Source organism: Otolemur garnettii, unplaced genomic scaffold (genome assembly GCF_000181295.1).
Source record: "Otolemur garnettii isolate 467f Iridium unplaced genomic scaffold, OtoGar3 scaffold00185, whole genome shotgun sequence".
Taxonomy (NCBI): domain Eukaryota; kingdom Metazoa; phylum Chordata; class Mammalia; order Primates; family Galagidae; genus Otolemur; species Otolemur garnettii.
In genome coordinates, this window is record NW_003852580.1 from 2,079,511 (window position 1) to 2,100,847 (window position 21,337).

Consider the following 21,337-nt stretch of genomic DNA (forward strand, 5'->3'; position numbering starts at 1 on the left):
TCAGAGGCCATGGAGCCATCCAAGGGCTCCGACGTGGCCAGACAGGCAGGACCAGGGCCATGCAGGCCAGCTCTCACCTGGCCCAGATGCCTGCAGGTGGGAGAATGTCCTGGGCATAGGGTATCTGGTAGCAGTAGAGGCAGATGAGATGGCCGGCGCCAAAGCAGCCCACCATGATGCAGAGGGTGCTGAAGCCCAGAGGGCTGATGGGGAGGTGGCAGGCCCACCAGGTGCAGATGGTCAGGAAGGCCAACAGGTAGATGCTGGAGGAGGCTGAGGGGTGGGCGATGCCTGCGAATGGGCAGAGGGGGGACAGTCAGGCCTGCTGTTGCCGTCTCCTTGGTCACTGGGGAGCTCCCAGACCCCTCCCTGCCTTGGCGGGTACCTGCCAGTGCGAGCAGCGTTACAGCCAGGGTCCGCCCTGCGGCCACCAGCAGCCAGTGAGCTGTGACCCGGAACCGGGTGGCCAGCCGTGACCTCTGCTTGGAGGCTGTTGCAGGGCCTCCCTGCAGCCCTGCCAGGGGGCCCACATCCACGTCATCATCCTGCCAAGGCCATGGACGGGTGAGGTAAGGTGCATAGCACTGAGGCCAATTCAGCCCCACTCCTGCCCAGCTAAGGTTCAGGGAGGCTGCATGCATGGCTGTCCCCCAGAGCCCCAGGGCTGCTGCCCCAAGCAATGGCCCATACTGTCTTCCAGGTGGCCTTCCTGGTACATTTATAACCACTGCACTGGGCACCACAGGGTTGACAGCTGAGATCTCCCCACACCACACAGCCAGGGACAGCAGGGCCCATGTGCACCTGTGGGGTCTACAGAGTAAGGGGGGCTGTGAGGGACAAGGCCGGGCACTGTGCTCCTGCCCTCCCCAGCCTGTGGAGGATAACAAATAGCTGACTTTCCAGGAGGAAAAGGACAGCCCAGACTGGGGCTCGTTTCCGTGGCCCTGACTGAGTTTCCCAGAACAGACCTGTTCCCAGATGTCAGGAAAGCCAGGGCGTGAGGTGAACATGGACTTGGCCATTAGGTGCCTCAGCTCTGACTGGCTGCTGGCAGCCCATGTGCCCATTTGTGACTTGGGCGCCGTGCCTGTGGCTGTCCAGCTACCTGGCTGAGAGAATGGCCCCGTTCCCACCCCAACCCCGATAGTCTCTTTGCTGTGTGGCCTTAGGTAAGTTACTTAACCTCTCTGAGCTGCCCCCACCTGTCAGATGGGGGATGGGACTGAAAAGGAGAAGTCCTATCCTCATGGGCTACCAGAGCTGCAGGGGGGCTGGGGAATAGGGATCTCAGAGCAGAAGAGGCCCTGGCCCTGAGCCCCCTTCCCAAGACCATGCAGCAGGGCACATCACTCATCCCCAGGGCCCTCCCTTAGAAGTAGGGGGAGCACATGCCACTCCCTGCTGGCCATGGGGCAGAGGAAAGCCAGGATGGGGGTGGGGGCTGGAAGGCCTGAGCTCACCCCACCCACGACCTGGCCCCAGCCCTGGGACATCTTTTGAGAAGGGCCGTGGAAAATGAGTGTTTCTGGGAACAGAAAGAACAGAGGCAGCTGCTAGAAGGGCAGGTGTGAGGCCACGGCAGCAGCCAGACCTTCCCAGCTGCGACTCGGCAGTCCCCACACGCCACAAGGGACGCTGGAGAACATCCCACACTCTTCCTTATTTTTTGCCTGCAGACAACAGGCTCCTCAGAACTGTCCTGCACTTCCCGCTGCCGAGGTGCACATGTGTATCATGTACCCAGATTGGGGGCCTGGGTGCAGGAGTGAGGGTGGCCCATAGGCGTGTGCACACGGGCCTGCCAGGCAGGGCGTGTGGGGGGTGGCATCTGGGAACTTTAGGACTGTGCCCTGTGGGTGCCAGGTGGAGCCCTCAACACCTCCCCTGAAGTCTGTTCACACTGACCACCATGGAGCCTGGTAGGACAGTACAGTTCTCACCCCCCTGGGATGACTGTGATGCCAGAAGGAGCCCCTATGCTCTAGGGCAGTGGTTCTCAACCTTCCTAATGCCACAACCCTTTAATATAGTTCCTGTGGGCCGCGACCCACAGGTTGAGAACCACTGCTCTAGGGGAGTAGGGAGCCCTGGACACAGGCCTGCTCCATGCCCATGTATCCTCAGTGGGAGGAGAGGGGCAGGGACCCTCCAAGGATTCTGACAAATGCTGGAGATGCCAGATGGCACCCAGGGCCCCCCATCCTCACCCTGAAAGATGGGGGTGGGGGGCAGTGGGAGATTCCTCTGCAGGCTAGACTGTCCCTCTGACCTGCTGTGCAGCCATGAGGATCCCTTTCTCTCTGGGGTCCTCTGGAAGGCCAGCCCGTGTGCCTGATAAGTGTCAGCTGTTTGACAAAGGGACGCTGGTGCAGGAGTGGGGAGAGAGGAGCCTGCGTCCCCAGCACCTCCAGGCAACAGTTTTCGAGCCAGGACACATGGGTGGTTTTGGGTCCTGGCTGAGCCCTGGAAACCAGGCCCTATTAGGCAGAGGCCAAGCTGGGGTGGGGTGGATAGAGTGGGCCCTGGCTGTTCATGTGACCTCTGCCCTTGTGAATGGGCAGGAGGGTGCTGAGTGGGTAGCAGTGGAGGCTGTCAAGGGCCTGGGCTTAAGCACTGACTGTGAGAAGCAGCTTGGGGCCCAAGACCCCATGACTGGACCTGACAGGTCTAGGGCAGCTGAACTTGATGCCCCTCACCCTCCAGGCCAGGCTGACTCAGGGCTATGGCTCCAGGGGCCAAGGACGTGCTCTGCTGGTAGCCTTTGCTTGGCCTGAGAGGCACACTGGCCTATCTCCCAGCCCTGGAGGTGCCCACTGTGTGGCCCTCAAGGACTCTCCACCCATGTTCTAAGAACACAGATGCTGGCTCAGCACCTGTGGCTCAAGTGGCTAAGGCACCAGCCACATACACCTAAGGTGGCAGGTTCGAATCCAGCCCGGGCCCACCAAACAACAATGACGGCTGCAACCAAAAAATAGCTGGGTGTTGTGGCGGGCGCCTGTGGTCCCAGCTACTTGGGAGGCTGAGGCAAGAGACTCACTTGAGCCCAGGAGTTGGAGTTTGCTGTGAGCTGTGATGCCACAGCACTCTACCAAGGGGGACAGCTTGAGGCTCTGTCTCAAAAAAAGAACACAGATGCTGCCGTGGGGTCCATGGACATTTCTGACCGGAGGGGGAGCCCTGGTGACAGCAGGTCTCAAATGGCCACAACCCCAGGCATTGGGGGTGGGACCAGGACGCAGACGCTCATCTCCCCTGGAGTCTCACCTTGTCTCGGTCAGCACAGATGTATGACTAACAGGACTATGCTTATCTAAAATAAAAAGTGGGACCGTGGCTCTAAAATGACCTCCCAGCACCCAGGGCACAGCTGCCCACAGCCCCTCACCAGCTCGTGGGTTTGTGGGTTCTCCCGGGTTTTCCTTGTGAGGCGCCTGCAGAGGCCAAGGCAGACGGAGGAGACCACCAGGATGCCCAGGTCGGGGGCCACCAGCCGGATGGTGTTGGGGATGTCCTTCAGGTCCAGCCTGCGAAGGGTGGCCCAGGCATGGTCAGGCCAGGAGGCCAGTGCAGTGGAAGGGAGTGGGGAAGGGCCCAAGTACCCCAAGTCTGGGCAGAGAGGTGGACAGCTCCAGGACCTTCCTTGGGCCCAGGAAATCCTGAGGGAGGCTTGTTGCAGGGCCTTACCTCGTGACCCCCACATGCTGTGAGAGGGTCTCCCAGCGGCTGCCTACAGAGAGACACAAGAAAACCCACATCAGATCCAAAGAGCCATGTGGTTTAGGAGGAACCATAGGGCCTGGTATCTGGAGAGCACAGCAACAGATCTGAGACGCCTGGATATGTCTTTACTGGCAGGGAGACTGAGGCTGAGCTGAGGCCCCATCAGCCCTGGGTGGCAATACAGGGCAGAGGTGGGCAGATGTGGCTCCCTGGGGCAGAGAAGGGCCAGTGTAGGGAGGCCAGGTCTCAGTCTCAGGAGGGGCCCTTGGCAGGGCCTGCCGGCTTCCGATTTCTCTCCTGGCTTTGATTTCTCAGCAGCAGGGGGATAATCTCCAAAGAATGAAGATAAGGACGTAGGGTGACACCTGCTGCCCATTTGGCCAAGCTAGGAGCTCTGGGCTCTGAGGCCTGGTGTGCTGTGTTAATTCTGAGTTGGCAAGGCAGGTGCCAGCGGGCAGTAGGGTCTGAGGGGCAAAGGGGTATCAGACAGTGGGCTGGGGAGTGCCAAGGTCCCTGGCATGGCCCAGCCAGGTCACTGGGCCCCATCAGGCAGCTCCTGGCCCTGGGGACACTTTCCACCTACTGCTCGGCCAGTCCCAGGCCTTAACCTGGCTGCTAAGGGTCCTCCTAAACTGGGGAGCCTAGGTTAGCAGGGCCTGCCAGGGGACCTGCAATCTCACCCAGGAAATATACTGGGTCTCCTGACCCCACTGCTGCTGTCCAGCACCCTGCCCTGCCCCACTACTCACAGTTGGATCCCAGGAGCTGGTCCAGGTGGGGCACGGTGTGCAGACATATCTGGAAAGTGAGCTGGGCCACCAGGAAGAGGAGGCTGAGGCAGAGCAGGGCCCGGAGGAGGCGACCCGTGTGACCTGCTGGCAGAGTGGTCACGACTAGGCTGGTACTTGGTCCAGCCTGAGGGCATGGGAAGCAGCAGGCTAGCTGAGACGTCCATCTGCCCAGTGGCCCTGGCTGAGCCTCACCCACATGGCCCAAGCAGGGATACAGGGTCCCATGCTGCCCAATGCAAAGACCTTATGGTAGGGGCAGTGGGCCTTGGGGAACATTCTGGGCTAGACACTGTGGGTCACAGTGGGGACAGAAGCAAGGTGAAGTGGGGCCATGGAACCAGGAGTAAGGCTGATCCTGACCTGGGGATGGTTGGATGGATGGCACCAGGAAAAGCCCACTTCCCAGCTAAAGAGCCCTTCTCCAATGGCTGGCCAGGTGGTCCTGATCAGCCTTCAGACTGTGCCCAAGCCTGCAGGCATTGGGCAAAGTCCAATCCCTACCACAGGCCCACAGGGCGTCACTATCCACCCCACAGATGGGGAACTGAGTGGAGCGCTGGCTCCTGGTCAGACAGCTAGAGAGGCATTTCCACTGCCAAGAGCCCCTCCAGGGCCCAGCTGCCAGCTCCTGCTAGCCCCAGCAAGCACTAGGTACCAAGCTCTCTCAGCCAGCATGAGGCCAAAGGGAAGGGCGCAGCAGCCCAGCTCGCCTGCCCCGCCTGGCCCCTGTCTGAAATGAGCTGTCTTTGCCTCCCGCCCCTGTGGATGGCAGAGCAGGGGCCCAGCACAGCGCTCATCCAACCCAAAGAGGAGCAGGGCTCCCACTGTAGAGGCTCAAACAGAGCAGGGTGCTGGAGAGAAGCAGGAAGAGGGAGGCCTTGGGCTTCACAGCGGGCACAGCTCACAGAGACCTATGGGCCCTGGGCCTAAGCCTCCTGAAACCACTTCTCAGCCTGCAGCAGCCTGAGGTGCCTCTACCTCAGCACTGGCCTGACTATAGCCACCCCTCCCACACCATGTCTCAGACACCCCCAGCCCCTGCCTACTGCTCCTCCTGCTTGGGTCCTTCAAGCACTGCCCCCACAGACTCCTGCCCTCCAAAAAGGCCTGGCTCACACCACCCTCTTCTTAGCGTGGGCCCCTTAGCAGGGCTCCTGTGTCCCTATACGTTGTTTGCAGACCTCACCCTCCTGATAGCCAGGCAGGGGCCAAGCCCGGTTCCCAGAGTTTATGGAGCCCCCATCCTGGTTGCCGGGGTGCACACACAGGAGCCCCAGAGCCTGGTTCCTGGGGTGTGTATTAGAGCCCAAGTCTGATTTGTGGAGTGCACATGTGTCCAGCCAAGGGATCCCAGGCACCACCTGCACAGGGGAGTGACCCTCGTGTGTCTGAGGCCACACACTGAGTGGTCCAGAGAGGTAGGGGCCATACAGGGGATGAGTGGAGACAAATCAGAAGGCTGAGCCACCCCCAGGGAGAGGTGAGAGGTTAGGACAGTCCCAGAGGCTTCTAGGGGCTGAGCTTGGGGCGTGAGGCTCAGGATGGAGCTTTTGAGGTAGGGAGAGGCTTCCTCAGGCCCCTGAATGACGCCCAGGTCCGGTGTTGACCCATGTGGGCCTACACTGGCCGCCCCAGGCCCTAACCAACTCCCATCCTCCCTGCACCCAGCCCTAGGGTCAGCTGGCGCCCACATGGGGATCCGTGGGCAGCACCAGACCAACCCCCAGGGCCAGTGCCAGGCAGCAGAGGCACAGCTCATGAACCTATGAGACGCTCCGCACTCAGATCTCACACTTTCCCCTCCTGCCCAGAAAAACCAGGCAGTGTGTCTGTTCCTGAAGGGCCTCTCAGGCCAGACAGATGGACAGGAGGAGGGCTGGGCAGGGAGCCTGTGTGTTCCTCTTCTAATCAGGGGAAAGTGTTTCCAATCATGCCTGTGGCATGAAATATTTATGAAACAAGCAGCCAAAGGCTGAGGGCATGGGACAGACAGAACCAGTTCCATAGACAGCAAGGGGCCAGAGTGTGGCCCACTCAGCTCAGCTCAGGCTGGCCATCTTGGGAGGGTCCAGCACTAGGACCCCAGAAGCTCCCAGCTGGTTCTGGCACTCAGCCATGCAGGGTCCTCCTCACCCCTGAATTCCCAGAGCCAGGAGGAAGCTGAGGGGTAGTCAGGGCTGAGGCTTAACAGTCCAAGAGGGCATGATGGCCACACCCTAACCCCTGGGACCGGTGAACATGTAACCTCACCCACAAAGCAGGGTGAGGGTAGCAGAGAGGCGGAGGCTGCTAACTAGCTGACCCCCAAATAGAGAGATCAGCCTGATTGTCGTGGGCATGAAGCAGCCACCAGGTCATCGTAAGTGGGCGGGGGCAGGAGAGACAGGCCTAAATCAGCCACGGCGAGCTTCGAGGACAGAGGGCGAGGCTGCAAGCCAAGAGACACAGAAACTTCAAGCAGCTGGAAAAGGTGAGGAAATGGCTCCACCCGGAGCCTCTTGAATAAACGCAGCCCTGGGATGCCCACGTCAGGCATCTGACCTCCCTCCAGAACTTTGAGAGAATCCACATATGGGCCTTTAAACCATTCAGTTGTAGTAACAGGAAACTTAGATGCACCTCAGGCCCCAAAGCAGCCAGGCTGCCCCTGTCCACTACCTCCCAGAGGGCAGTGCCTGCAGGCATGGTGACCCTCAATGGGCCTGGGCAGTCATGCCAAGCCTGGGCTCCACTCGTTAGGGTCCCTTGCTGCTGGTGCTGCTCTCCCTGGGGACCTTGTATGAGCTGGCTGGCTATTCATGCTCCCAAACCTGAAAGCCAGTTGAGGACCCTTCCTCATAGGGCTGCGGAGTACTCCCTCAGAAACTCTCACTAAAAATTCTGGGTCACACAGAATGGACACAGTACCCCTAAGCAGGTGATGACAGCCTCAGGGTACAAAAGTCCTCTCCCGAACATCCTGCCTCTGCTGTGCTGCCCTTGGCACCTGGCCTGCAGGCCCATCTTCCAGCACAGGGCTCTGCCCTCATCCACCTACCCCTACCCCAGGATCCTGGCAGGCCTCTCGCTCCTGCCCTGCCATGGCCTCAGTGTCGAGACCCGCTGTGGATGAGGCCACCATGCCTGGCTTTCCCACCACAACTGTAGGACACAGAAGAGGGAGATGGATCCCAAGATGGCCCCAGGTATGCCCAGTTACCCACACTGCCCACAGGTGTGAGAAATGGAGGGAGAATGGACAGGGCCCAATTCTGCCAGGTGTGCCTGTGGGAAGAGCTGGCATGGTGACTGGACTTTGTGGGTCACCTGGCGCCTCACCAGGCAGAGCACGTTTGTGGACAGAGGTGGGGGGGAAGGCAGACCATGGCATGGGGACCCAGGGTCCACTCACTCTTATGGCTTCCCAAGGGATGGCCAGTGACAGGCAGGAATCTGCCCCATGACCCCCAGGACCTTCCTTATGTGCCCTGTGTCAACGACCACAAGAAAATTCTAAAATTCTGGGAACCCTCACCCATTACCCACAGCTGTAAAACTGAGCAAAGTTTGCACCGTGGGGGTTTGTGCCTCAAACTTGCTCCTCCTGGGAATGCGGGCCCGTCCTCCTTACCTCGGATGCTGTGCCGGGTGGGGCCAGGGAACCAGGGCAGCAGCAACAGAAACAGCAGGTAGACCAGAGACAGCGCATTGACGCGGAACAGGCAGGCTGTGGAGGAGACGGGCATGAGCAGGTCAGGCAAGGGGACAGCGCTGGCTAGCACAGCCGTGCCCCCATCCTGCGGGGCAGAGGCGTCCTCCATGACATGCTGTTATCCAGCCTGGCACATCTGAGGTTTGTCCACACAGACGTGAGTGCTCTCATGAACACACCACCGCTCAGCCTGAACTTGTGGTGGCATGGAGGCTGTGCGGGTTCCTGCCATGTTCTTCCTCTGTGAAGCCCCTTCAGCTAGTCCTGAGGGCTCTAACATGCACACAGCCAGCAGGCCACAGTGCAGCCTGTCACCCCAAATGCTCCTGCCTGCCTCATACCCTGCTGAGTGCTACTCTGTGTCCACTCCTGTGAGGCTGCATGTGGCAATCGCACAGTACAGAGCCCAGAGCATGTGCTAGCATCTGTCCAGTGGCCCAACTTGGGGACTTCCCATTGCATTGTCCCCAAGTGGGAGCCTAGGGAGGCCCCCGCCTGCCACTGAGGCCGTTTCCTCCCAGGAACGTGAGGTTGGTCAGATCTGGGGTAGGACCTGATGCATGGGGGGGGTACTGTCACAAGGGACCTAGGAGACCACCTTAGCCTCTCCTGGGGTGCTGGGGAGCAAAGGGCCTCCCAAGGCACCAGTAGCACATGGTCCACCTGCAAACCCCTGGCCAGAGCCGCTGGCCCTCGGAAGCCCACACAGCCTCTGTGCCTGGACTGGACCCCAGACCAGGGAACAGGCAGAGTGGGGGTACTCTCACGAGCTGCACCCTTTCCTGGTCAACTTCCTGTGACTGTCCTCAGAGGACCCAGAGCCAGGCTCCTCAGGGGGCTGCTTGCCCACATCTGCTCTGCCCTGCAGACCCCCCAAGTACAAGGCCTATGTATCCAGCATCTGTCAGGTGGGTATCTGACATTCACTGGACAACAGGCCTGACCTCAGGCCAGGAGGCCCATGGCCTGGCAGAAATATAGGCGAGGTCCAGGACAGATGCAGGGTGTGGAGCCCCGTCACTTTCAGTCTGCCAACCCTGGAAAGAAGGAGATGCCAAGGACAGCCAGGCGTGGTGCTGTTGGGGCGGGAGTTGGACACGGCTAGCAGATGCCACAGAGGGGCCCTGGACCCAGCAGCCTGCCCACCACCCCATGCGTCTTCCTAAAGCTGGCGGCCTCTGTCCTGCCACAATGCGCTAGCTGTGGAGATCAGGTCTATCATCTTACATCTATTTTAATAATTATATGCTTTCATTAAAAAAAAAAAAAATTGGGCTCGGTGCCTGTAGCACAGTGGTTATAGTGCCAGACACATACACTGAAGCTGGTGGGTTCGAACTGGCCCAGGTCAGCTAAGGCAACAATGACAACTGCAACCACCACCACAACAACAACAAAATAGCAAGCATTGTGGCCAGCAACTAGTCCCAGCTACTTGAGAGGCTTAGGCAAGAGAATCGCTTAAGCCCAAGAACTGGAGGTTTCTGTGAGCTGTGATGTTACAGCATTCTACAGAGGGTGACATAGTGAGACTGTCTCAAAGAAAAAAAAAAAATCGATCCAGCCCAAGTAGCAGGAAAATGCATTTACGGCAAAGGCTTCTCAGCTCCCTCTTGTATCGAGAGCTGCACATCTCCCCAGCCCTGTCCCCAAAAAGGCCACCTCCCATCTCATAGCAGCCCTGAAGAGCTGGCTGGCTGTCCATCCATCCCAGCGATGGTCCATTGTGGTCTGGCACCAGGGATGGTGTGAGGAAGCCTGCAACAGGGCCCCTACCATGGGCCAGAATGACAGGCACCCTCCTCACAGCCTGCCATGTCCTCTGGTGCAGCCAAGGAGATGACCGAGGTCTGGGGATGGATCATGGTGACACCTTCCGAACACCCCTTTTCCAAAGCCAGCAACAACTGGGGATTGGGGTGGGTGGGTTAGAGCCATGGCCAGTAGGAAAACCCCCACCCCTGCATGCTGGACTCTTCATAGACCCACACCCCACATCCCAGAGACAGAACCCGCAGCAGCCCCGTCCATGACCCTCATCCTACAGCTGCAGGAACCAAGGTTGGGGAGGGCAGAGAGGCCACTTGGGGCAGCTGGGTGACCAAGGGCCAGGTTGGCCTGTGCTCAGCCACTGCTGGGTCAAAAAGGGAGGATGAGGAGAGTTGGCCATGAAAGCCACAACAGTCATGCAGTGGAAACTAGCCCACATGCAGCTCAACCAGAACATTCCTTGCAGAGGGCTGGACACCACCTACTTCCCTTGGCCTGCAGGAAGACGGGGCATGCCAAAGGGGGCATCAGACACCGAAGACCTGGGGGTGGGATGCAGGTCTCAGGATGAGTATCCCCAAGGTGGGCCTGTGCCCCAGGTGGGAGAATGGACTCCTCCTGGACCCCTCGACCACCATTTGCTGCTTGAGCAAGGATGACTGCCCTGAGCCTGGGTCCCCACTGGGAACCTGGGTGAACCAAGCACAAGATAGTGTGGCGGGTGGGCAGCACGGCTGCCACAGGGGTCCATGCATGCGCATGCTTTGGGTGGTGCCATGTGTCTGCTTTGCCCGTCTGAGGGGCCAGGTGAGGGTGATTTCCAATGGAACTTGGTACACAGGGCCTGCGAGAGTGGCTGAGAACAGGTCTCTGAAAGGCCTATTGGGCTGTGCCGGGGCCCCTGTGCTGGGAACAAGGGCCAAGGGGTCAGGAGGTTCTTGAACCAGGCTGAGAACCCTCTCAGTCCTTCTCTAGGCCTGTTTCCCATCTACAAAGTGGGAGCCCAGGGGCTGGAGTTCATGACCTGGCAGCCCCGCCAAACCCAGGGATGTTGGACCCAGGGCGAAGCAGGGGCCATCACTTCAGCTGGAGGTGCCATTCTCTGAACCCTTCTAACAACCTCAAGGGAAGCTAATTGCCACCTCACAGGCAGATAGAAGACTAAACCCAGGGGGTCCCCCAAGCAGCCTCACAAGAAGTCCCCCCAGCACAGTTCCCTGGGCAGTACCACCACTTTAGCAGAGCTGGGCCACTTGACAACTCCAAGGACTCCTTCTGGCCCCAGAAGCTGCCATGCAAGGGCCTGGTCAGGGACCCCTGACCCAGCCCCCTGTGCCTCTGTTGCCCTACCCAGACCTAGTCAGCAGAGGGGCACAGGGTAGACCATGGCCCTACAGGGTTGGGGCAGAGGGGCCAAATCCAGGAAGGAACCCCAAGGGCCTCCTCGACTCACAGCCTCACTCCCACAACCCAAGCTGGGTCCTGGGCAGTGGCCCGTCCTGCCAGTCCTCCCAGCCAAGGAACAATGGCCCTTGGGGCTCTCAGGGCAGGGTCAAGACCCAGTTCCTGCCCACATTTGAGGACCCCACATTGGACCCTACTGTGTCCCCCTATCTGGTGGCTTTCTGCTGTCCACAGCGAGCCAGGGTCCTTCTGCATCCCCCCCTTGGCTGGAGCAGTGCCCTGGCCTGGGGCCACCCCAGCCCCTCCCATGCTGTTTGCACCTGCAGCAGTCCCCATTCAACCCACTTCTCTGGCCTGTGTCTCTGAGAGACACCTGTGGATACATGAGTCGTGGGAGAGAGATCCACAGCACAGAGCAGAGAACATGGGAATGGCCTTAACATCCAGCAGCAGCGCAGAGCCCTGGGCGGCGTGTGGGTCCCTGTGCCCTGACACAAATGCCAGCGTGTGCCCTGCAGGCTGCAGCACGGGCCCAACCCTCAGGACTTTTAGGAAGACCACAGACAAGCCCCATCTTCCTCTCTGAGTGAGAATCACAGGTGCCTGAGACACAGCGTGAGAGAGGCAGCATGCACCAGCCTTCATGGCAAGTCAGAGACACATACAGCAGATTCCTTTTGGGTAACAACTGAAATGAGAACAAAAACAGCCTATATGTATGTAAACACATAACAAGGCCCAGAATGACAGACCTGAACCCACTGCGGATAAGACACCCATGACGCCTCACTATGGGTAAGACACCCATAACATCTTCCTCCTTTTCAAGGGTAACATTTTCACGTGTTCCAGAGCTATTCCCAAGTGAAGTGACCCAAAAGAGGGTTGGAGGGGACCAACTGACTGGAAGCAGGCAGGTCACCCAGTATAGCATTATAGCAGGGGACAGAGGCTGCGAGTATGTTGAGTCCTCTGAGTCCCCATAGCACATGGGGTGGGTGGCAGAACGAGAACCTGGGCCAGCACCTGGCTGGACTTTGCTTGTCGCTTCCATCCACTGATCAGATGAACCTCTGTGGGGGTGGGGAGGACCTGAGGCCCCAGATGACAGTTGCCAGGCCAGGGCCACCGCTGGGGTCCTTGTCCACGCCCGGCTGCCCTCTCCCGCCCACCCCAGCTCCAAGTGCACTCCCTGCCTTATTTGGCTTGGACAAGAAGTCCATAAACACTTTTGTGCTAGAGCTTCTGGCAGTGGGTGGGGCCAGGCAGATGGGGAAGAGGACGTGGCACAGGGGCTCCCGGCTGCCACTGGCTCCTTCCCATCCCTCGCTGGAGTCCCAGGGCTAGTCCTGGCCCCACAGAGCCCAAGTGGCTTACCTGCCACCCCCTCCAAACTGAGGCAGAGCACAAAAACCGGACCCAGAACCAGAGGTGACATAGGCACAGGTCACCCCCACCTTTCTGGAGGAGGGTCAACCAGGCCAGCCAAGGGCACAGGGAGTCAACTGCCCAGGAGTCCCCCCCAGGATTCACAATCTGGCCTGAACAGAGCCCTGGGAAAGCAGGCAGAGATGGAGCATGTGGGGAGGGGCTGGGGGTGGCTGTGGCAGGTTCCCGCTTGCCTCTTCCTGAAATCCTCCACCCTTTTCACCACTGGGAGGACCCCTGACAGGCACTCAGCTTGGTGGCACTGTCCCTGAGCACAAGTCCTACCATTGGCACCTGCCCCCAAGCCCACCCTGATCCCAGGATGGCAGGGCCCTGTGCCCTTAGCAACTCTATGTCCACGGGCTGTGATTCCCAGACACTGGACGATTACTGGACAAGCCCAGACCATTCCCCCCCACCCCATCCCACCCACACTGAGGACCGAAGGCCCCTCTTCCTGCCTCAAAGGACAAAGGAAGTTGAAAGACCAGGAAGAACCCAACCCCACACCCGTTAGAGTGATAAGGAGAAAAAATAACTGGTTTGGAGGGCCCTTTACCATTTACAAGGCTCTAGAAACCTCAGAGACTGTCCAGTGGTCCCTTCTTTTCACAGGAGGAAGGGGCTGGGCTGAAACCAACAAGGGGACAGCAGCCAAGGGTTGGCTCGTGGGCAGGGGACACGCAGGGTGCAATGATAGGATGGCAGGCGGCGGAACGAAGGGCACATTCGTTACCTATTTGGAGCCTGGCCAAGCAGCCTGGGGCTTTGAGGCCCTTCAGAGTTTAATTAGCAAGTGTCCAGGTTTAATTAGCAGGGTGTCCGGGAAACGTGGTTTTATGGCTTGTGTGCCCTGTGTGGAGCTGGGCCAATGTCTGGCTGTCTCCATCACGCGCCTCAGGAAGCCCTGAGCATGGCCACCGTGGGCTGGGCACAGATGACTAGAGAGGGTCAGGAACCCACTGGCTCCCAGTCAGGATGGCTGGGCAGTCCCTACTAGCTACACTCAGCCCACAGCTGCTGCTGGTGACCCTTAGAAGGGTTTGCAGGACAGAGGGGCCCATCTGCAAACAAGGTGACCATGTAAGGACAAAGGGACCACAGGCCCCAGTGGGGAGACCACTGTGCCCATTTCACATATGAGCAGACCAAGGCTGCAGGAGGAGGGTGCCTCCCTACACGAGCTGGCTGGGCAGCAGAAGGGGTTCATACACCCAGGCCAGAGTCCTGCTTCTGGCCAGTGCCCTAGCTCCCCTGCCAGGGGCTTCCCTAGCCTTGCAGGATTGGTGTAAGGAAGCCAGCCATCTCTGCTGGTCACCCAGGTAAGGAGGTTAGAGGGTCAGGACAAAGGAGGGTCCAGGAAGGACCAGGCCCAGACATCAGGTGGAACTAACCCCATGCTTCCACTGAGCCCTGGGTAGGACGTGGGCCAGGTGGAGCCATATCTGCCAGCAGCCAAGCCAACCTCCCAACCATCCAGAGCTCATGGGCCCAACAGAGCCCAGCTGAGGGAGGGGCGGCCATGAGTCTGCACACAGCAGCCACGGACAGCTGGTGACAGCATAAAACCTGGAGATCCCCAGGCACCTTTGGGGGTATGAGGGTTGGGATCCCAGAGTGTCCAAACAGGTCAGCCCAATCCTGCTTCTGACTTGTGGCCATTGCCCTCCCAGATCCCTATCACTCAAACTCCCAAGGACAGGCAGGACAGGCAGGACCCCTTCCAGTCTCAAGGACAGGACACGCCAGGGAGGGGAGCTCCCGGCTGAGGTGCAAACCCTGATCTCAAAGGGCAGACCTCACCAAGCAGCATCACAGGCTGGCGGGAGCAAGGAGGGTGGGCTCTGTGTGTCTCATTGCACTCTGGGGTGCTGCACGGAGCCTGCCCTGGCTCTGCGCCAGGAAGGGGCTCTTGTTGAGCCACTTGTCAGATGGAGAAACTGAGGCAGGGTGGGCCCAGCCAGGGTGCCAGTGTAGATACTGTGACCCCCGTGGCTCATGACTCTGAGCCACGTGGCAGTTCTTCAGCCCACCAGCTATGTGCAGACAGGCCCACGGGCTCCTTCCTGGACGCCCAGCCTCCACACCCACCTGAGCAGCACCAGGCAGCCAGGCTCCAGCATCAACTCCGAACAAACAGCCCTGACCCCAGAGGACACAAGTCCTAGTGGCCACCATGAAGGCCGTTGGGGGTGGGGCAGAATGACGCCCAGAGTTCCAGGCTATGATTCAGATCTGCCCAAGTGCCCAGCTGGTGAGCTGCTGGCTGATGTCCTTGCCTGGGACCAAGCCACTGTGGGAGCAGCTGCCTCATGCAGGCTGGGCCAGCTCCCCTCAAGACCAGAGACAAAGACAGGTCGGTCGCAGCAGGTGGCCCTCGACCAGCAGAGAAGTGTTGCCTCTCCTCTGCGACTGTCTTTTCATCTAGAACTTGGGATGGTGGTTCTGGGCTTGGCCTCTCCCAGGTGACTGTGAGGTGGGGGGAGGGCCTCCTGAGAATGATGGGGGGACTGTGTGTCTTCAGGAATCAGAGTTCACTTTAAAACTGAAGAAGGTACTAGAGTGACCTCTCATCCAGAACCAAGCCAGGTCCGGTTTCTGGATGAATGTGCAGAATGAGGCCATGTCAAGTCAGCCCTTGGGTCCTAGGCAGCAACTGGGAAGAATAGTCCAGGAAGGACCAGGCCCAGACATCAGGTGGAACTAACCCCCTGCCTCCACTGAGCCCCGGGTAGGACATGGGCCAGGTGGAGCCGTATCTGCCAGTTGAGTGGGGAGTTGACGGCACAACTCTGGCTGAGTGTGGAGTTGACAGCACATTCCAGAGGCCTCTCGGAGCACACTGATTAGCACCAAAGGGCTGATGCTAAGCCTTGGGTAAACAGTCCCTCTGTAACCTAGAGGCACTCCCACCCCCAGCATTCCAGGCTGACCGAGGTGGTGGATTCCTGCCCACACGGCCCATCCCACAACACCTGGAATGAGGCCCGGGAAGACCTGAGAACACAAGGATGGTGCTCTGGGCTCTGCACGCTTATCACAGCACTCTGACCTGACATCTGTATGGTGAAGCCACACCACGTGGAGCTCTCCCCAATCCAGCTCCCACCTTGTCCTCTGAAATCACAGAGCAAGCCTGGGCCACTCAGGACCAACCACCAGATAGCAGACACTCTCCCCAACTCAACAATGGCCCCATCACCGTTCCTATGTGCCCAAAGACCCCAGCATGTGGGGCAGCTCTCTGCTTTCCCACTTGGGACCTTCCTATGTCACAGAGCTGCGACCCAAATGACAAATATATGGGGGGCTAGCCTGTCATGAGTCAGGTGTGGTTATAAAGCTGCGGATGCAGAGAGGGTGACTGGGTCTATGGCAGTGGTTCTCAACCATCCAAATGCCGCGGCCCTTTAATACAGTTCCTGTGGCTCGTGACCCACAGGTTGAGAACTGCTGTTCTATGATCTCTTGGGGGCCACTGTGGACAATTAACCAGCAAGTGCTAGAGAATGAGATGGGTGCTCAGGGTTCTTTCCATAGGGGACACTGGAGTTGGACCTGATGACAAGGAGGCCCTGGGGTGGAAATCTGGCAGTCAGCGAGCTGCCAAAGGCAGGGAACGAGGCTGGACCTGAGGAGGCTCTGGGCCTCATTATAGCAGACAGGGTCCCCTTAAAGTCCCCCCAGTGAGCATGTGAGGTTAGGGTTAGTCCTTCCCATCGAGCTCCTCCCTGTGCCAGGTGAGGCACAGCCCACTGGTAAGCCGAGTGCCCAGCAGGCAGCACCACTCAGGAACCAGGGGTCGCCCTGTGAATGTCCAGGGGCTGGGGATGGAGAAGCCACTGTCAGCTCCAGCAACTGCCTGGAGACCTAGGAGAAGGACAGGTGCGACTTCTCTGACAAGGAGGAACGAGCCACACAATATCCCCCAGAATCTCCTCGCCACGGCCTGGGACAGGACGCCAACCCCCAGGAGGACAGCCTGTGACCTCTCCAAAGGACGACTCTATTCTCAGGACACAGAGTGGCCAGCTGTCCTACAGGCTTTCTGGGCACTGCCCCCACCCAAGGCCTGTTTCCTTCACAAGGACAGACCCTGGTGTCCACCCTAAGAATAAACAGAGTGGCACCAAGGGCCATCACAAGAGCTCTGGCTGCTGAAAACCTCACAGAAGCTGCCCCCAGGCTGGGGCCACCCGGCCCAGGCAGATCTGGCTGCCCACATCTCCTTGGCAGCTCTGGGTCCAGGACATGAGGTTGGGATGCTAACATAGCCCCACCCTATGATTCACCTGAGGGCAGCACCCTGTGCATCTCAGCCTGCCCACCCTGACTTGTGTAAACTGTCCCAGCCTGGCTGGCTCTTTGGGGACCTCCCCAGCACTTGGGGAGGAATGTGACCTGGCCACCTGCTGCTGGTGGGTGGGGTAGTGGCACTGGACCCTCAGGAGGGTCCAGTGGGGGGGAGGGGATGGACAGCCCTGCTCCTGCCAGGGATGAGGGAGGCCATCTAGGAATGTCACTAGGTCATCTCTGTAGGTAGCTGGTATGGTCCAAGCTCAGTCCTCCCCCAACCCCAGTGCCTCAGGGTCCCATTCAGTGAAATGGGGACAATATTGGGACCACCTTGACCCCGGCAGATGGGCATCACAGAAACACTCCCTGCACATAGGAATGAGCTGGCATCTCATGGTGCTGTCATGGGAGGACCTGATATGCTATCTCTACTTCAGGTGACAGCCCTGAGGTCCAAAGACCTGGTCGAGAGCTTGGAGCTATGACCAGAGACATCATGTGCAGGTCACACGGGTTTTGTGATTTCACAGTGGGCAACTTAGGCACTTTGGTGATGCCGTTGGGTGGGAGTGAGGGTTGATTTCATATGCCAACCTGGCTGGGCTATAGTTCAGTCAAACACCACCCATGATGCTGGTGTGAAGGTTTTCTGCAGAGAAGATGAACAGGCCAGGCACGGTGGCTCTCGCCTGTGATTACAGTACTTTCGGAGACCACTGAGCCTAGGAGTCAGAGGCTGCTATGAGCTGTGATTGCATCTCTGCACTCCAGTCTGGGTGACAGAGGGAGACCCTGTCCCCACCCCTCCCATAAGAACTCTCAAACCTGTAGACAGGGAGCCGGTTTGCACATCACCCTCCAGGGTGCCTGGGCTCATCCAACGGCTGAGGCAGTAAGAGCAAAAGCCAAGGCTGCTGGAGGAGGCCCCAGACTGCAGCAGGGGAGTGCCCAGGTGCCCGGCCTCCCAGAGGAGGGTTCCTTAAAACATAGCTCTGTCCCTCTCTACACACAGGGAGAACTAGAAAAAAAGATGAAAATACAGCGAACGTCAGGCAGGGGTGGCCTGAGGCTCCCCAGTCCGGGACAGGTCTCCAGGGAGGCTCCATGAGACACCACCACCCATCTCCAGGCCCCTGGACCAGGTGCTTACAGGTAAGAGCAGGCGGTGCCAGGTCCCCACACAAACTCTGGAAACATAGCAAGCTTCCAAAGTGACCAAGGGAAAAATCAACACTGCCAGCTCCAAATGTCCAGCTTGGGTTGGGCTCAACTCACCCCCAGAAAAACCAGGCCCTGGAGCAGGGTCTTATCTCAGGTCCTCCAAACACCAGGGCCACAGGGCAACCACTTCAACTTAGCTCAAGGTGGGGCTGCCCCGACCCAGGACTCTGGGACCCAGTGGGCCTCAGTTTCCCCTTTCCATAAAAGGTCACTAACCAGATCTCTTTTTCTCTATTTTCAAAAATTCTTTTGTTGTTTATTGAATATGTGTGTATCTGTTTTTAGAGATGGGTCTGGCTACGTTGCCCAGGCTGGCCTTAAGTGATCCTCCTGCTGAGACCTCCTGAGTAGTTGGGATTACAGGTACGAGCCACTGTACTGGCCTCAAGTTTTTAGACGCAGAGAAACACAAAGCAAAACCACAGCTAGCGCCCTTCCTGCTGAGCTGGGCTCGAGGGCACACAGGCCATCAAGCCCCAGTCTCCTGTGCTCACTCCTTTCCCCTAGAGAAACACTAGTGATTTGGGGGATATCCAGGAAAGAGCCATTTCTGAGCCCTGGAATTCTATCTGGGGTCCTGTCCAAGGGTGCTCTAGGCCTGTAGCTATGGTCTATTTGGGGTCAGAATGCACCAAAGTGGCCTTAGAGCACCAAAGTCAGATGTACCCCCAGGGCAGCTCAGAGCTCTCCCAGCCCTGATTCCTGGAAGACCAGATCCTGGCGACTGCTGGCTGAGATTGCAGGGAAGGACACATCCGTCCTCTTGTTCCAGCAGGCACTTTCTCCTCTTCAGCCTGCAGAGTGGCTGGATAACAGCCACAAGCTTCTCGAGACCCCTGCTCTGTTCCCTTTCCACTCTTCTCAGAGTCAAACTGGCCAGTACTGCCAGCTCTCAACCACTTAGGAGGCTGGCACCAGTGCTGTCTGGGCCACAGGGGAGCAAGGATCCCTATAGGTCATAAGCCAACCACACAGCTGAGGAGGACAGAGCCAGGCCTCACCCTCAGGCGCTCCCAGCCCACCTGGCACCTGGGAAGCTGCAGCCCCACTCATTGTCTAGGGCCAGGACAGAGGTAAGGACTGGGACCCGACTCCCACCATTGCAGGGCAACCCAAGTTCCTAACACAACCCCAGTCTCCTGAGAAGTGGCCACAAGATAAGCTAGTGCCGCCCTGAAGCCCTGACAGGAACCCATGGGGCAGCACTGCCCTCCTCAGCACTCCCCCAGGCCCACGATTCTGCAGCCCCTCTAGGGCAGGGGCTTGAAAATAGGACTTGGAGCCCTTGATGCTGTGAGCCCTCCCTGGCATGTTCTAGGGAGTGGAGCCCAAGGCCCACCCCACAAGGCTCACAGGCTGGTCCCCCAGACCCAGTACCCCCCTGGCACTGAGGACATTGCAGGGAGGCCTCCCTCTACATCCTAGCCCGAGTAGGACTGTGTGGCGGGAGCATCCCCACAGCGGCAGGCTGGCTCCTGGCAATATGTGTAATAAGCTCTCGGCTGGGAACAGAAACAGATTAAGTAGCCACTTAAGAGCAGAGAGCGGGTTGTTCCCTGCACCCAGGGTGGGGGCAGGCAGGGTGGGGACAGGGACAGTCCTGGCTAAAGGCTGCATGTTCAGTTCCTGGAAAAAGAAGAGTGCGAAAAAAAGACCCACACATTGCCCTCTCACCCTCTGCATCCTGTTTTTATGGAAAATTAATCTAATTCCTAACAACAAAGCAAGCAGCGGACATCCTTGGGGGGCCACAATGAACACCCCTGTGGGCGAGGTCTCCCTTGGTACGGTGTGACATAGCCAGCCCCCTCCCAGACAGCCCCATCCTGAGGGCAAGAGCTCACATCTCAGCTACCCCTGCAGAGAGGCCAGGGATGGATGGAGGCTTCTAGGTAGGGAGGAGGTGGAGAGGCTGGCTCTGGCCTGCCCCCCTCAGCAAACCTCAGCCAGGCCTCACTCCCTCAAAGATTGAGCCAATCTGTTGGGGAAGGGCAGCTGCCATGATGGACAGGTCAGAATGTGCTGACCTGCTGGAGACACCAGAAGCTACAGGACCTGACCCTGGGGATGGCAACACAATGGTTGTAAACATGGCCGCGGAGCTGGAGCCCTAGCGCTAAGCCTGGTTCTCTCTGTTCTAGCTGTGTGACCCCTCTGGGCCTCAGTTCCCTCATCTGTAGAATGGAGCCCCCAACCCTGTTTACTTTGAGGCTACAGAGACGCCCCACATAAAGCTACTAGCACATTGCCAGTATTAGCACTAACTCTCATCACGGTGTATGTTGAGGATGCCTCATCCAAAACGCCTGGGTTCCGGAGCGTTTCCAGTTTCAGGCTTTTTTGGATTTGGGGATTTGTCTGACCCCTTGGAGCCTATGGTTCTTTGCCCATGAGGCAGGGCTGGCAGTGGATGCTGCTTCATGAGGCCACCATGGGCAGCCATGGATTATCTAGTGGGGGGGTCCAGGGTCTGCCCATGCACCCTCACCCCACACAGATGGCCTGGTATTTGCTCTTTCCCCCATGATGCCCCCTGGCCTGACACGGTGAGCTGCCTTATGAGGTCAAGTCCACTGCCCCAGGAGCACACAGTCCACCAAGATGCTGGGCCAGGTGTCTTCCCCAGGATGGCCCCCCAACTTCTGTCTGCTAGAAGATATGACTGTCAGTGCAGGGATCCTGTAGCCTTAGCCAGGAGTGCATGACGTGGGCAGGGGCATGTGCTCATCGCTCCCTTCCCCTCAGCCAGACCTTGGCCTCAGGCTGGTCAGGGCTCTCCTGTCAGCAACCCTCAAAGGAATTACTTGGTGCCTCCATGGCCCATAGCTCAGCCAGGCCAGCTTGTCCCCCTGAGCAGCCAAGCTGAAGGCTGGGTTTAAAGCTGAATGTCATACACCTAAGGTGGCGGGTTTGAATCCAGCCCGGGCCCGCCAAACAACAATGGCTACAACCAAAAAATAGTTGGGCGCTGTGGCGGGCGCCTGTGGTCCCAGCTACTTGGGAGGCTGAG

The 21,337-nt window shown here is 58.7% G+C and overlaps 1 protein-coding gene across 1 annotated transcript in view; it reads right to left on the reverse strand.

Annotated features, from left to right (window-relative positions):
• The window catches only part of PIEZO1 (piezo type mechanosensitive ion channel component 1), a 49,772-nt gene that overhangs the window by 17,335 nt on the left and 11,100 nt on the right, over positions 1 to 21,337 (reverse strand). Inside the window, exons 2-7 of the mRNA XM_012812057.2 lie at positions 8,128 to 8,223; positions 4,476 to 4,598; positions 3,691 to 3,733; positions 3,392 to 3,530; positions 386 to 545; positions 78 to 291 (exon numbers count right to left, since the gene is read on the reverse strand). Coding sequence (XP_012667511.1) covers positions 78 to 291; positions 386 to 545; positions 3,392 to 3,530; positions 3,691 to 3,733; positions 4,476 to 4,598; positions 8,128 to 8,223 — 775 coding nt within the window. The remainder of the gene's footprint in view (positions 1 to 77; positions 292 to 385; positions 546 to 3,391; positions 3,531 to 3,690; positions 3,734 to 4,475; positions 4,599 to 8,127; positions 8,224 to 21,337) is intronic.